Raw genomic sequence first — 16017 nt, 5'->3', positions numbered from 1 at the left:
ATGTGCCGGCTTCGATTGCCGATAAACAGCTGGCCGAATCGGACATTATTACTAAGTCGCTGACCGTGTTGAATGTTGTTAGCGCTGTTTTTATTGCGAATGCCTCTGCCGAGAAGACACTGCATTGCTGTGGAAGACCAAGTGACTGTTGGAAGTGTTCTCCAAAAACTCCGGCGCCTACTGCGGTATCGTCTTTCGAGCCATCTGTGTAGACGATTGTTGAACGGCTGAGATGATTTGTCAGGAGCTCTTGAACAACTGGACGAACAATACCCGAGGGGTCTCCAGCTTTTACGCGCTTCTTGATTTCCCAAAGGATCTGGGGTGTGCGGTCGTACCACTTTCGATCAGATAGTCGCGTTCGGGTGTAGATGTTTGGGAGAGCAGTTCCGACTATTTCTGTCAAACGTTCGGAAGCTCGGCAAACCAGGGGAAGGTCAGCATTCTCCCTGCTGTTTCCCAACATTCTGATGGCTAATTGGGCTACAGTTTGGAGAATGAGAAGATCTAACGGTAGAGTACCTGCTTCAGCCATAATGGCTATGATCGGACTGGTGACGTATGCTCCAGATGCATATCTGATCATCTTGTTGTATGCGGGTGCCAGGGTTTTGATGACAGCATCTCCACCCCTACTAACGATTCCTATACCGTACAAAAGTCGCGAAGTAATAATAGCGGATCCAATTCGCAGTAAAGATGAGCGTTGACCACGGGGAAGTTTGGCACCGATCATCTTCAGGATGCGCAGCCTAGATTCGCATGCCTTCTTCGTCAATTTGCAGTGCGCTGCGAAGTTGAGTGATCGATCGAGGGTAACGCCGAGAATTTTCAGGCGTGTTTCTGTCGGTATAGCAACTCGATCTATCGTGATTGCTTGACTGGGTGCACGACGGGCATTAGGGCTACAATAGAAGATGCTGGATTTTGTTGCAGATATCGTAAATCCAACACTTCTTGCCCATTCATGGACGGCTTTTACTGCTGACTGAAGCTTTCGATAAAGCGGCTGGTCTTTCTTCCCCCAAACTACGAGTAGGATATCGTCGGCGTACAACAAGATCTTCACAGTGTTCGGAACCACGCGAAAGATGGGTTGAATGGCCACGAGAAACAGCGTAACCGAGAGCACTGAGCCTTGTGGCACACCGTTTTCCAGCGGATGCGCTGGCGATAAGTAACCCTCTACATTAACCTGGAACGATCTTTCTGTCAGGAAGCTGTTCAACACGTTGATCATTCTACCGCGTATGTGCCATTTCTTTAGTGTTCGTAGTATGCCATACCTCCACGTGGTATCGTAAGCCTTGGACAAGTCAAGCGACGCTATCAGACAGTGCTCGTCACGGTCGGGTAATGACCTCTCCAATTCCGCAAAATATGTGTCAGTGCCCCGACCGGACCTGAAGGCATGTTGTCGTTTGTCGAGATGCCCGTTCGCCTCTAGTTCGGTGGTCAGCCGTCGGTTGACTATTCGCTCGAAAACCTTCGCCATACAGCTCGTTAGGGTTATTGGACGGAATGCAGCTGGACCCGCGTCATTCGAGTTTGACTTTGGAATTGGTACGATGATTCCAGTTCGCCAACAGGGTGGAAACACGCCACTACGCCATATTCTATTGAATAGTTCCAACATGGCAGTTTTCACCGACAACGGCAGTCGCTGAAGCATTGGATAACCGATGCAGTCCGGGCCTGAAGAGCCACTTCGTCCTCTATCGAGTGCCCAAAGCAGCTCGTTCAGAGTGAAGTCTGTGTTGTAAGTATCGTCGGTATCCGGCGAGAAATTCACGCGGTTTCGTTCGGCCTTTTCCTTCTCTCTTTGGAACAATGGCGAGTAGCTGGAGGTGGCGGATCGTTCGCTGTAATGTTGTGCCAGTTCTTCAGCTACTTCTTCAGCCTTATCCGTGTAGCCGCTAGATCGCTTGATGACAGTTGGTCGATGCTGACGTTTCCCTCTCAACCTGTTCACTGTCTGCCACATCTCCGTCGCAGTGGAACTCGGAGATATCTTCGTGACGAATTCCTCCCATGATCGCTGTTTGGCATCATGGATCGACTTTCGTGCAGCTGCACGCGCCTCTTGGAAGTGTTTTAGTGCATCGGCTTTCCGTGGGTCTTCTGCTTGAATACGCCTTAGTGCTCTCAGTGTTTTTCTTCTCGTTTTGATGGCCGCTTTAACCTCCGGACACCACCACGGAACCGCTTTTGGACCGACTCTACCGGTTGTGCGGGGTATCGCAGTGTTTGCTGCTTTAATCAAACGGTCAACGAAACAGTCAATTGATATTTCGGCACCCGGTCGAATAGCGCTGGCGGTTAGATGTTCGAAAGTTGTCCAATCCGCTTGGTCGTAGATCCATTTCTGTCTTTTCGTTGGAGTATGTGACAGTCCGGGAGTGGAAACGAGAATTGGAAAATGGTCACTATTATGGGTGTCCGGGAGAGTTCGCCAAATAAATTTCGAGGCTACAGTTTCAGAACAGATAGAGAGGTCAATAGCTGAAGTGACACCGGTAGCTGGATCAATCCGGGTATGTGATCCGTCGTTGAGAATGACTAGTCTTTCCGACAATGTTTTCTCGGCGATAAAGTAGCCTAGTGCAGTAGATTTATTGGAACCCCAGCAGATATGGTGCGCGTTGAAGTCGCCCAGTACAAGTACCGGACGTGGGAGCTGCTCAAAGAATTCTCCCAGCTGCTCTTGACATTGTTGAGTACTGGGAGGGACGTAGATCGACACCACCGTCATTTGATGTGGCAGTTGTATCCGAACAGCGATTGCTTGAACATTGCCACCGACCTCAAGTCTCTCGAAGGGTACACCATCCCGAATGGCGAGCCCTACCCCTTGTTGCCAGTATCGGCGACTCCCAGTCTCAAGTAGTAGAGTGTAGTTGTTACCGACGAAATCTGCTGAGATCACTCGGTTGTCCAGCTTTGTTTCTTGTAACGCTATCAAGCTCGGTTCGTATTGGGCGATCAGCTGCTTAAGGTCACTGATATTGCAGCGCAGACCCCGAATGTTCCACTGCAGTGCGAAACTTTTGCTGTTGCGAGTGGTGATTGTCGCTGACGACGACGATGTTGATGGCGAACGTCTACGAGATCGTATTGGCTCGCCGACAGGGTTCCTCGACGTGGTTGGGAGATCGGTGTTCTGGAACTGCTGTTGTGATGTGCCTTCACCGGCGGAAAGCCAGGAGGAGAATTGCGAGGGCTGTATATCCGGGAGGTAGGGACAGTCCTCTTCCCCCCGGTCGATCCCTTCATGATGAAGTGGGGAAGCTACTTTCTTCTCTTCTTCCCCAAACCGGTTACTCGTTCGATTCGTGCTGTTCACATCTGTAACAGGATAAAACGCAACAGAATCCGTTCGTAAGCGAGGTGGAATAGGACTGACCTGTGGGACGTCTAGCCCCACAGTGCCAGCCGCTGTCGAAACTACTACACGATTACTTCCAGAATTGCCGACAGCGACCGGCACTGGGGAAAGACTTTGTGTAGTTTTCGATGTTTGCTTCGACGCTACTGTTGTGTTGGCAGCTGTTCCATCCCGAAACGAATATCTCGATGGACCTTCTCCGGGCGACAGCGTGTGGTGATGTGGAAGGAGCGTGTCGTCGATGTTGTCAGTCAAACCTGGAAGAACATCAGAACAAGCAGTACCTGCAAGGGGATTGACAATTTCGGAACTGACCTGAGGAAGGTCCAGCCCCACAGTGCCAACCGCTGTCGTACAAACTACACTATTATGCTCACGAACACCGACTGCGGTCGGCACTGGGGATAGACTTTGTGTAGTTCTGCTGATCTCCTTCTGTTCGTCGATCGTGGGTTTTTGGTCTGCTGGTTTACAAGCTGTAGTGGTGAAATCGGTGTTCCTATCGGCCACAGAGGTGAATTCACTATCAACGGGTTGGGGTATGACGGCCCGGATAGTTCCTTCATCCTGCTGTGCTTGCGTTGGAAGGAGTACTACACTTTCCTCTCTTCCAAACCGATCTATCTCGTGGTCAGTATTCGTGCGTGGGTTGTCGTTGGTATCCAAACGTTGATGAAAATGAGAATCATCGAAGAGGCTGGCTAGGAGGCGTCTCGGTAATCTCAATTTCATCGTCTGAATATTCCATAGTTTCGTTGGTGGTAGTGGCAGCGGTTTTTTTTGGTGGTGGGCTTAGGTTATCCGGTGAGGTTGCCGTTGGTTTGCTGAACGGGGTTTGTTGTTTCTGTGGTCTTCCTCGTTTTGAGTCCGTATTTATCGCTGGTGAGTTGTTCCTGGATCGTGTTATTGGCCCGGCAGTCTGATTCGTTGGTTTTTGTTCTTTACTGTGCTGTGGTTTTTCTTGGCTGGCGGAATGTTGTTTGATGTACGCCATCATTTGCTCAATTTTCTCGTCCTTGCGTTTGTTCTCTGCCAGAAGCTTAACGATCTGCTCATCCTTCTTCTTCATTGTCTGCTCCAGTTCTTTCAATTTATTCAGGATCTCATTTGATTGCGCTGCAGCATGGGCGTAACTTCCTAGATTTTGCTGTTCAGCTCGTTTGCGCGCTTCCGGGAATGTCAAATTGTCGCGGATTTTTATTTTTATAACCTCTACTTCCTTTTTGTAATTTGGACATTGGCGGCTTGTTGGTTGGTGATCTCCTTTACAATTTAGACAAAACTGGGGTGCTCGACATTTTTCTTCGCTTTGATGTTCTCCAGAGCAGTTAGGACAACGTTGCGGGCCAGGACAGCGAACACGCGTATGGCCGTATTTAAAGCAACCATAGTAGAGCATCGGGTTTGGGAAGTACGGGCGAGTTGGGACGCGAAGCAAACCGATCTTCATGTATTCCGGGTATGTGGTCTTGCAGAAAGTCAAGATGAGTGCTGGCGTATTCACTCTGTTTTCGGCTTCTTTACGTGTAATTCGCTGCACACGAATCACTCCCTGGCTTAGAATTTCTTGTAAGACTTCCTTTTCTTCCAAGTGAATCAGATCGTAGCAGGAAATTACGCATCTGCTTACGTTCAGATTCGGATGGGATTCAACCACAACATCAGTACCGTCCATGAGCTTGGTCATTTTCATAAGTTTGGCAACTTGGGCTGGGTTCCGAACTCGAAGGGTATACCGTGTCCCCTGAGCTTCGGTATTCGCACCTTCAATTGGACCTCCAGCGGCAACCTCAACCGATTTCCCAATGATAAACGGGTTTCTTGGCAATGGTACACCGTCTTTACCTGTCAGCTGCAGGAATGTCAGTTCACCAAATTTGTTCGTTGGGTCCATGTACTCTGGTAGTCTTCTCGTTCTCGACCCACCCGGATCACCGCTACTAGCGGCCGCCATCTTGGATTACACCACCAGACGTTGGAAAATACTCTTTGGCACGGTCACCCGATACCACCCCCAAATAGACAAAAAGGCAAAAAAAAGAAAGATCCTACCTTAATTGCCCCCTCAACGTCGACGGTTTACGAGTGTTCCCACAATTTTGGGACACACTGTAGGTGCGCAGTGATGAATCTGCTCGCTTACTAGCTTCTACGCAGCCACTAGATAGTAATACGAGCAAGAAAAACGCACTTTGACGATTTTGATTTTTGTGCCGTTCCAACACTTTTGACACGCACTGTACCGTACTAATATTGATACACACGATTTTCACAATTCTTTCAACTTTAATCACTGGAGAATCACTTCACTCAGCTATTTGTTAGCAACTAGACCGCGGATAGCGCGAAAAACACTGAAAAAACACTGTGTTTAATTCCCGTATGCGCGTTGTTGATACCGTACGGAACGGTGTTTCCGATTGTGAATAATAATAATAATATTAATAATAATAATAATAATAATAATAATAATAATAATAATAATAATAATAATAATAACAATAATAATAATAGTAATAATAATAATAATAATAATAATAATAATAATAATAATAATAATAATAATAATAATAATAATAATAATAATAATAATAATAATAATAATAATAATAATAATAATAATAATAATAATAATAATAATAATAACAATAATAATAATAATAATAATAATAATAATAATAATTGTTGTTGTTGTTTATCAATGACACTTTACACCAAAAGGGTGCATTCGTGTCGGAAAATTAGTTTCAATTTCGCTTTCACAAACATCAATTTACAATACAGATTTTTCAAATTTTTTTGTAGATTTGTTTCTTTGAGGAAGTTTAGCAATTTCTCTTCGTTGTCTCTGTTGTTGCATAAAGTCACTCGTAGACTCATCGATTCAATATCGTTCTTCTTCCTGGCTTCGTCGTACCTCCTACAGTGGAGGATCACATGACGGACGTCAGTAGTTACCCCGCAGCTGTCGCAAACCGGTGTGGCTTCTTTTTTCAGCAGGAATTCGTGCGTCAACCAAGTATGCCCTATTCGTAAGCGTGTTAGCACTCGTTGGTCAGCCGAAATCTCGCGGTAAGTTTACTTTGCTGTGTTGAATTTTACTTCGCGAAGTTTCACCTCGGTGGACGCTGACCACCGCTGGTACCATCGATTTCGGATAGTTGTTTTGATTTGACTAACGGTATCTGCTCCGGGAATGGATATATCCAATGGGGGAACGCCCCTGGCTTCTCCTGCAAGTCGGTCTACCTCTTCGTTACCGCGGATGCCAGTGTGACCTGGGATCCAGCAAAGATTGATTGGACGGTTCCGAAGCATGTTTTCAATCTGTTGGATCCACGGGTGCTGGGATGTGCCGGCTTCGATTGCTGATAAACAGCTAGCCGAATCTGACATGATCAGCAAATCGCTAGACATGTGGTATGCTGTTAGCGCTGTTTTTATTGCAAATGCCTCGGCTGAGAAGACGCTGCATTACTGTGGAAGACCTAGCGACTGTTGATAGTGTTCTCCGAAAACTCCCGCGCCGACAGCGATATCGTCTTTCGACCCATCTGTGTAAACGACTGTTGAGCCGCTGAAACGTTCTGTCAGTAGCTCCTGAACGACTGGACGGACAGTATCCGAAGGATCTCCGGCTTTTATGCATTTCTTGATGTCCCACACGATCTGGGGTCTGGCTTCGTACCACTTCCGAGTAGTTAACCGCGTGCGGGAGCAGATATTTGGAGGAGGCGTTCCGACCATCTCCATCAAACGACTGGAAGCTCGATGTACCAAGGGAAGAGCAGCATTAAACCTACTATTCTCTAACATACGGATAACCAATCGTGCGATGGTTTGGAGGACAAGCAGATCGAACGGAAAAGTACCTGCTTCAGCCATAATGGTTAGAATTGGACTCGTGACGTATGCACCAGATGCAAACCTTACCATCCTGTTGTATGTAGGTGCGAGCGTTTGGAAGACGGCATCTCCTCCTCTGCTTACGAGCCACATACCGTATAGTAACCGAGAGGTGACAATTGCTGACCCGATTTGAAGTAAAGAAGCGCGTTGACCACGGGGTAGCTTGGCGCCGATCATCTTCAAGATACGCAGCCTGGATTCACACGTCTTCTTCATCATTTTGCAATGCGCTTTAAAGTTGAGCTATCGGTCGAGAGTAACACCGAGGGTTCTCAGTAGCGTTTGTGTCGGAACGGCTACACCATCTACCTTTATCGCCTGTATGGGTTCACGGCGTACGTTAGGGCTGCAATAGAAGATGCTGGATTTCGTTGCAGATATCGTAAATCCAACACTTCTCGACCAGTTATCGACGGCTTTCACTGCGGCTTGAAGTTTTCGGTGGAGCGACTGGTCTTTCTTCCCCCATACAAGGAGCAGGATATCGTCGGCATACAGCAACACTTGTACGGAATTCGGAACCACGCGGAAGATGGGTTGGATAGCCACGAGAAATAGTGTAACAGAGAGCACTGAGCCCTGAGGCACACCGTTTTCCAGCGGATGTGCTGGCGACAAATGCCCCTCTACGTTGACCTGGAACGTTCTCTCTGCCAGAAAACTGTTGACAATGTTTATCATCCTTCCGCGTATTTGCCATTTCTAAAGTGTTCGTAGGATGCCATATCTCCAAGTGGTGTCGTACGCCTTGGCTAAGTCTAGCGACGCTACCAAACAGTGCTCATCACGGTCGGGTAATGACCTCTCCAGCTCCGCAAAGTATGTGTCAGTACCCCGACCAGATCTGAAGGCATGTTGTCGTTTGTCGAGACGCCCGTTCGACTCTAGTTCGGTGGTTAACCGTCGGTTGACAATTCGCTCGAACACCTTCGCCATGCAACTAGTTAACGTGATTGGATGGAATGCAGCTGGACCCGCGTCATCCGAGCTTGGCTTTGGAATTGGTACGATGGTTCCGGTTCGCCAACAGGGTGGGAATACGCCACTGCGCCATATTCTGTTGAAAAGTTCCAACATGGCAGTTTTCACAGACAATGGCATTCGCTGAAGCATTGGATTGCCGATGCAGTCCGGTCCTGAAGAGCCACTTCTTCCTCTGTCGAGTGCCCACAGCAACTCATTCAGGGTGAAGTCCGAATTGTAGATATCATCGCTATCTGGCGAGAAGTCTATGCGGTTTCGTTCGGCCTTTTCTTTCTCCCTCTGGAACAACGACGAATAGCTGGAGGTTGCGGATATTTCGCTGTAGTGTTGCGCCAGTTCTTCAGCTATTTCTTCTGGCTTATCCGTGTAACCATTGGACAGCTTGACGACAGTTGGGCGGTGTTGGCGTTTCCCTCTCAACGTGTTAACTGTCTGCCACATCTCCGACGTAGTTGAACTTGGAGATATCTTCGCGACGAAGTCTTCCCATGATTTTTTCTTGGCGTCATGGATGGACTTTCTTGCTGCTGCCCGTGATTCCTGGAAGCTTTTCAGTGCATCCGCTTTTCGTGGGTCCTCTGCTGGTATACGCTTCAGTGCCCTAAGTGCTTTTCTCCGATTTTTGCTAGCTACTTTCACCTCCGGACACCACCACGGAACCGCTTTGGGACCGACTCTGCCGGTAGTGCGAGGTATCGCTTTGTTTGCTGCTCTAATCAACCGGTCAACGAAACAGTCGATTGATATTTCGACGCCCGGTCGAATAGCGCTGGCGGTCAATCGCTCGTAGGTTGTCCAATCTGCTTGGTCGTAAATCCATTTCTGTCTTTTCGTTGGGATAGTCGACAGTCCGGGAATGGAAACGAGAATGGGAAAGTGATCACTGCTGTGCGTGTCCGGAAGTGTTCGCCAAACAAATTTCGAAGCCACCGATTCTGGGCAGATCGAGAGGTCAATAGCCAAAGTGATACCGGTAGCTGGATCAATCCGAGTGTGCGATCCATCGTTGAGGATGAGTAATCGTACCGATAGCGTTTTTTCGGCGATGAAGTGGCCTAGTGCGGTAGATTTCGTAGAACCCCAGCAAATATGGTGCGCGTTAAAGTCGCCTAGTACCAGCACTGGACGTGAAAGCGTTTCGAGGAAGTCACCCAGCTGTTCTTGACACTGTTGAGTATTGGGAGGGACGTAGATCGACACCACCGTCATTTGCTGTGGCAGTTGGATCCAAACTGCGATAGCTTGTATACTGTCGTCGATATCAATTCGTTCAAAAGGAACACCATCCCGGATGGCTAGACCTACTCCTTGTTGCCAGTATCGACAACTCCCAGTTTTCAGCAATAGAGTGTAGTTGTTGCCGATGAAATCTGCTGCCACTACTCGGTTGTCAACTTTTGTTTCCTGAAGTGCTATCAGGCTCAGTCTGTACTAGCAGATCAGCTGTTTAAGCTCGCTGATGTTGGTTCGCAGGCCCCGGATGTTCCATTGAAGGGCGAAGCATCTGCTGTCTCGATTGGCGAAATTCGCTGACGAAGACGATGTTGATGGCGAAGGTGATTGCCTGCGAGATCTTGCCGGTGTTTTTCGTTGGTACCGGGACGTGGTTGCGCTGATTTCAACCGGGATATCGGTGCTCTGGCGCTTCTGCTGTTGTTGCGGTGTATCTTCGCCGGCGGAAAGCCAGAAGGAGAATTGCGAGGACTGTATATCTGGGAAGTAGGGACAGTCCTCTTCCCCCGGTCGATCCCTTCATGATGAAGTGGGGAAGCTACTTTCTTTTCTTCTTCCCCAAAACGGTTACTGCTGGTCGCATCTGTAACGGTAGAAGCCGCAACAGAATTCGTTCGGAGATAAATTGAAGATGGACTGACCTGTGGGACGTCTAGCCCCACAGTGCCAGCCGCTGTCGAAACTACTACACGATTACTTCCAGAACTACCTACAGCGACCGGCACTGGGGAAAGACTTTGTGTAGTTTTTGTTGTTACAGCTGTTCTATATCGAAGTGATGATCTCGATAAGCCTTCTCCGGGCGATAGCAAGTGGTGATGTAGAAGAAGCGTCTCGTGGATGTTGTCCTTCAAACCTGAAAGAACATCAAAACAAGCAGTACCTGCGAGGGGATTGACAACTTCGGAACTGACCTGTCCTCTCTTCCAAACCGATCCATCTTGTAGTAAATATTCGTGCGTGAGTTGTCGTTGGTATCCAGACGTTGATTAAAATGTGAATTATCGAAGAGGCTGGCTAGGAGGCGTCTCGGTAATCTCAATATCATTGCCTGAATAACCCCTGGTTTCGTTGGTGGTAGTGGCAGCGGTTCTTTTAGGTGGTGGGCTCAAGTTATCCGATGAGGTTGTCGTGGGTTTGCTTTGAGGGGTTTATGTTGTTTCTGCGGTCTACCTCGTTTCGAATCAGTATTAGTCGCTGATGAGTTGTTTCTGGATCTCGTTACAGGCCCGGTTGGCTGGTTCGTTTGGTTCTGTTCTTTGCTGTGCTGGGGTTTTTCGAGATTTGCGGATTGTTGTTTGATGTACGCCATCATTTGCTCTATTTTTTCGTCTTTGCCTTTGTTCTCTGCCAGAAGTTTAACGATCTGCTCTTCCTTCTTCTTCATAGTCAGCTCCAACTTTTTCAGTTTATTTAGGATCTCGTTTGATTGCGCTGCAGCCTGGGAGTAACTTCCTTGATTCTTCTGCTCAGCTCGTTTGCGCGCTTCCGGGAATGTCAAATCGTCGCGGATTTTTATTTTGATGACCTCTACTTCCTTTTTGTAATTTGGACATTGGCGGCTTGTTGGTTGGTGATCTCCTTTACAATTTGGGCAAAACTGGGGTGCTCGACATTTTTCTTCGCTTTGATGCAGTCCAGAGCAGTTAGGACAACGTTGCGGGCCAGGACAGCGAACACGCGTATGGCCCTATTTAAAGCAACCATAACAGAGCATCGGGTTTGGGAAGTACGGGCGAGTTGGGATGCGAAGCAAACCGATTGTCATGTATTCCGGGTATGTGGTCTTGCAGAAAGTCAAGATGAGTGCTGGCGTATTCACTCTGCTTTCGGCTTCTTTACGTGTAATTCGCTGCACACGAATCACTCCCTGGCTTAGAATTTCTTGTAAGACTTACTTTTCTTCCAAGTGAATCAGATCGTAGCAGGAAATTACGCATCTGCTTACGTTCAGATTCGGATGGGATTCAACCACAACATCAGTACCGTCCATGAGCTTGGTCATTTTCATTAGTTTGGCAACTTGGGCTGGGTTCCGAACTCGAAGGGTATACCGTGTCCCTTGAGCTTCGGTATTCGCACCTTCAATTGGACCTGCAGCGGTAACCTCAACCGATTTTCCAATGATAAACGGGTTTCTTGGCAAAGGTACACCGTCTTTACCTGTCAGCTGCAGGAACGTCAATTCGCCGAATTTGTTCGTCGGATTCATGTATACCGACAATCTTTTTTGACTTGACCCTCCCGGATCACCGCTACTAGCGGCCGCCATCTTGGATTACGCCACCAGACGTTGGAAACTGCTATGTGGCACGGTCACCCGATACCAACCCTAAATGGGGTTACTGCTTGTTTTCCTCTTCTACACAGCCAAGAGAGCGAACTTAATGGATTTCGCTAAGAAAAAACGCACTTGACGAATTTCGCCCTTTTTATTGTTCCAACTTTTTTGGCACGCACTGTAACGTCCAAATTTTTGGATCCGCGCTGTACTATACTCAACTACCACCAATTCAAAAGTCAAAAAAATATTTCCGAATTTTCCAAAACTTTTCAGGTTTTTTACGACTTCAAAAATATCACCCGTTCAGAGCACCGTCACTCTCACGACTGTCAACCACAGCAAGTGAATAAACTGGCCGGGCAGCCACGCGGGTAAGCACAGCGATGGCTGTTTGTTTACCTATAGCACCGCGTGGGCAAAACTAAAAATTCAATTTTTTCAGCCGTTTCTTCACCGATTTACGTCAATATTTCACTGTTCACCACTAGGGAACCAATTCACTCGTCTATTCGTCGTAAATTGGACCGCGGTTATCGCGAAAAACAAGGAAAAACACGGTATGAAATTTACGAATGCTCGTTGTATGTACCGTACGGAACGGTGTTTCTAACTCAGATGAATAATAATAATAATAATAATAATAATAATAATAATAATAATAATAATAATAATAATAATAATAATAATAATAATAATAATAATAATAATAATAATAATAATAATAATAATAATAATAATAATAATAATAATAATAATAATAATAATAATAATAATAATAATAATAATAATAATAATAATAATAATAAAAATAATAATAATAATAATAATAATGTTGTTGTTGTTGTTGTTGTTGTTGTTGTTGTTGTTGTTTATTAACGACACTTTACACCAAACGGTGCATTCGTGTCGGAACAAAATTAGTTTCCAAATTCCTATCAACATTATAAAACAATTTACAATTCATTATTTTTCACATTCGTTTATACAAATTAGTTTCCTTGAGGAAGCTTACCAGTTTGTCTTCGGTGTTCGTGTCGTTGCCTAAAGCCACTCGTAGGCTCGTCGTATTTTCGGCACTGAAGGATTATATAAAAACATCTACGGTTACCCCGCAGCAGTCGCAAACTGGTGGGGTTTCTCTCTTCAGAAGGAAGTCGTGCGTCAATCGGGTATGCCCTATTCGCAACCGGGTGAGCACTCGTTGATCAGCCGAACTCTCGCGGTCAGTCCACTTTACCGTATCGAATTTTATTTCGCGAAGCATCACTTCAGTGGATGCAGACCATCGACGCTACCAGTGATTTCGGATAGCTGATTTTACCTGATTGTTGGCGACTGCTCCCGGAATGGCTATTTGCAAAGGGGCATTACCCCTGGCTTCTCCTGCGAGGCGGTCTGCCTCTTCATTCCCGCGAATTCCAGCGTGTTCAGGAATCTGGCTGAGTCTGTCATTATTAGCAGATCGTTGGAAGTGTAGTACGAAGTTACCGCTGTTTTAATTGCAAACGCCTCGGCCGAGAACACGCTGCACTGTGGTGGAAGACCAATCGACTGATGGAGATGTTCTCCAAACATTCCCGCGCCTACTGCGTCGTCGTCCTTCGATCCGTCGGTATACACAACCGTTGAGTTGCTGAAGCGAGCATTAAGGAGTTCCTAAACGACAGGACGGACCACTTCAGAGGGATCTCCGGCATTCACACATCTTTTAATATCCCACACGACGTGGGGTTTGGGCTCGTACCACTTTCGGGTCGCTAGTCGCTTTCGAGTACAAATATTTGGTAGGGCATACCGATCACCTCTGACAGTTCTTCGGAAGCTCGACGTACTAGTGGGAGATCCGCATTATCTCTGCTTTTTTCCAACAAACGGATGGACAATCGGGTTATGCTTTGGAGAACGAGGAGATCAAATGGTAAGGTGCCTGCTTCGGCCATGATGGCTAAGATCGGACTTGTAATGAATGCACCAGATGCAAATCCTACCATCCTGTTGTAGGTGGGCGCGAGAGTTTTGGTGACGGCATCTCCGCCCCGACTAACGAGTCCCATCCCATACAATAGTCGCGACGTGACAATGGCGGAGCCGATTTGTAGCAAGGAAGTTCGTTGACCACGTCGTAGCTTTGCTCGGATCATTTTCAGGATACGCAGCCTGGATTCGCATGCCTTCTTCGTTAGCTTGCAATGCGCTTTGAAGTTCAGCGATCTGTCGAGAGTGATACCAAGGGGTTTCAGTTGATTTTGTGACGGTATAGCTACTGTATCTATCCTGATGGATTGCGTGGGCTCACGGCGGGCATTCGGACTACAGTAGAAGATGCTGGATTTTGTTGCTGATATCGTGAATCAAACACTTTTCGCCCATCTATGAACGACTTTCAATGCTGATTGTAGCTTTCGATAAAGTGGTTGTTCTTTTTTGCCCCGCACTACAAGAAGGATGCCAACGGCATACAATAGTACTGTCACGGTATTCGGAACCACCCGGAAGATAGGTTGGATTGCTACGAGGAATAGGGTAACTGAGAGCACAGAACCCTGTGGTACACCGTTTTCCAGCGGTAGCTTGCGCGATAAATGCCCATCGACGTTTACCTGGAACGTTCGCTCTGAAAGAAAGCTAGTGAGCATGTTTAGCATGTTTCCGCGTATCTGCCACTTTCGTAATGTTCGTAGTATGCCGTATCTCCAAGTGGTGTCGTACGCCTTAGCCAAGTCAAGCGATGCTATCAGACAGTGCTCGTCACGGTCGGGTAATGACGTCTCCAACTCCGCAAAATATTTGTCAGTACCTCGGTCGGATCTGAAGGCATGTTGTCGAGTGTCTAGCAACCCGTTCGATTCAAGCTCGGTAGTTAACCGTCGATTCACCATCCGCTCGAATACCTTCGCCATACAGCTCGTTAACGTGATTGGTCGGAAAGCAGATGGACCCGTGTCGCTCGAATTTGGCTTTGGGATTGGCACAATAATTCCAGTTCGCCAACAGGATGGAAATACACCACTGCGCCAAAACCTGTTGAAGAGCTCCAATAAAGCAGTTTTCACCGACAATGGTAGTCGTTGTAGCATGGGATAACCGACTGAATCCGGACCTGTGGAATTACTTCGTCCTCTGTCGAGCGCCCATACAAGCTCATTCAAAGTGAAGTCGGAGTTATAGATGCCATCGGTATCTGGTGAAAAGTTGAAACGGTTTCGTTCGGCCTTTTCCTTCTCAATTTGAAACGAAGGAGTGTAGCTGGATGTTTCCGATATTGCGCTGTAATGTTCTGCTAGTTCTTCAGCCACTTCTTCTGCATTATCCGTGTAGCCATCTGAACGTTTAATGACGGCTGGGCGAAGCTGACGTTTTCCTCTTAACGCGTTCACTGTCTGCCACATTTCCGATGCAGTGGAGTTTAGGGATATTTTCGCGACGAATTCCTCCCACGATCGTTGTTTGGCATCACGGATTGATTTTCTTGTTGCTGCCCGCGCTTCCTGAAAGCTTTTCAGTGCTTCAGGTTTTCGTGGGTCCTTCATTTCGATACGCTTCAGTGCTCTGAGTGCTTTTCTTCGACTTTTTATGGCTGCCTTTACCTCCGGACACCACCAAGGAACTGCCTTAGGTCCGACCTTTCCGCTGGTTCTGGGTATTGCAGTGTTTCCTGCAGTGATCAAATGATCGACAAAACGGTCGATTGACATTTCGACGCCCGGTTGTATAGCGTTGGCGGTCAATCGTTCGTAAGCCGTCCAGTCCGCTTGGTCATAAATCCATTGTCGCCTGTAGTTTATGAAAGCAATATCGTAGAATCCAAATTTTTAGGTTAATTTGTTTCGTTTCAAAGCCTTCATTCGCATGTATGAAAAAAAAGCCTTATGTTTACATTTGTAAGTATCGCCCTTTTCACAAAAAAGCGAAATTGAAATGAAATCGCAGCTCCTGATGTCACGCTATCTCTGAAGTGCATGCGTACATTGTTCCAAATTTTACTTCGACATCGGCTTTTTAAAGGTGACTTCCCAGTAGTAGCCTTGATTTGAATTATTATCGCTAATCCTAATGCCAAAGAACAAAAAAAAACCTCTCGAAAACGAACCGTTTGGGAAAATCATCATCATTACTGGAATTTTCATTTTCACGAAACTTTTCGATAACCTTCCGTCGCTTGCGTTAATGCACTGGGTGCACAGTGCTCTGAAAATCTAGCAAAATCGTCTTACACTGAACA

General features: G+C 46.9%; 1 protein-coding gene across 1 annotated transcript; it reads right to left on the bottom strand.

Annotated features, from left to right (window-relative positions):
• Positions 1-6463: 6463 nt before the first annotated feature.
• LOC131680230 (uncharacterized) lies at positions 6464-6802 on the bottom strand. Its single transcript, XM_058960949.1, has one exon. The coding sequence runs from the start codon at positions 6800-6802 to the stop codon at positions 6464-6466; it is 339 nt and encodes a 112-aa protein (XP_058816932.1).
• Positions 6803-16017: the final 9215 nt, after the last annotated feature.

The sequence above is a fragment of the Topomyia yanbarensis genome, chromosome 2 (assembly GCF_030247195.1).
Source record: "Topomyia yanbarensis strain Yona2022 chromosome 2, ASM3024719v1, whole genome shotgun sequence".
In the NCBI taxonomy this organism is placed as follows: domain Eukaryota; kingdom Metazoa; phylum Arthropoda; class Insecta; order Diptera; family Culicidae; genus Topomyia; species Topomyia yanbarensis.
The sequence above is the reverse complement of the archived record's forward strand: the minus strand, read 5'-3'. Positions and strand labels throughout refer to the sequence as shown.

Bases quoted from the DNA above. Each gene is read 5' to 3' on its own strand.
- LOC131680230 (XM_058960949.1), bottom strand. From the start codon at position 6,802: ATGTCTAGCGATTTGCTGATCATGTCAGATTCGGCTAGCTGTTTATCA.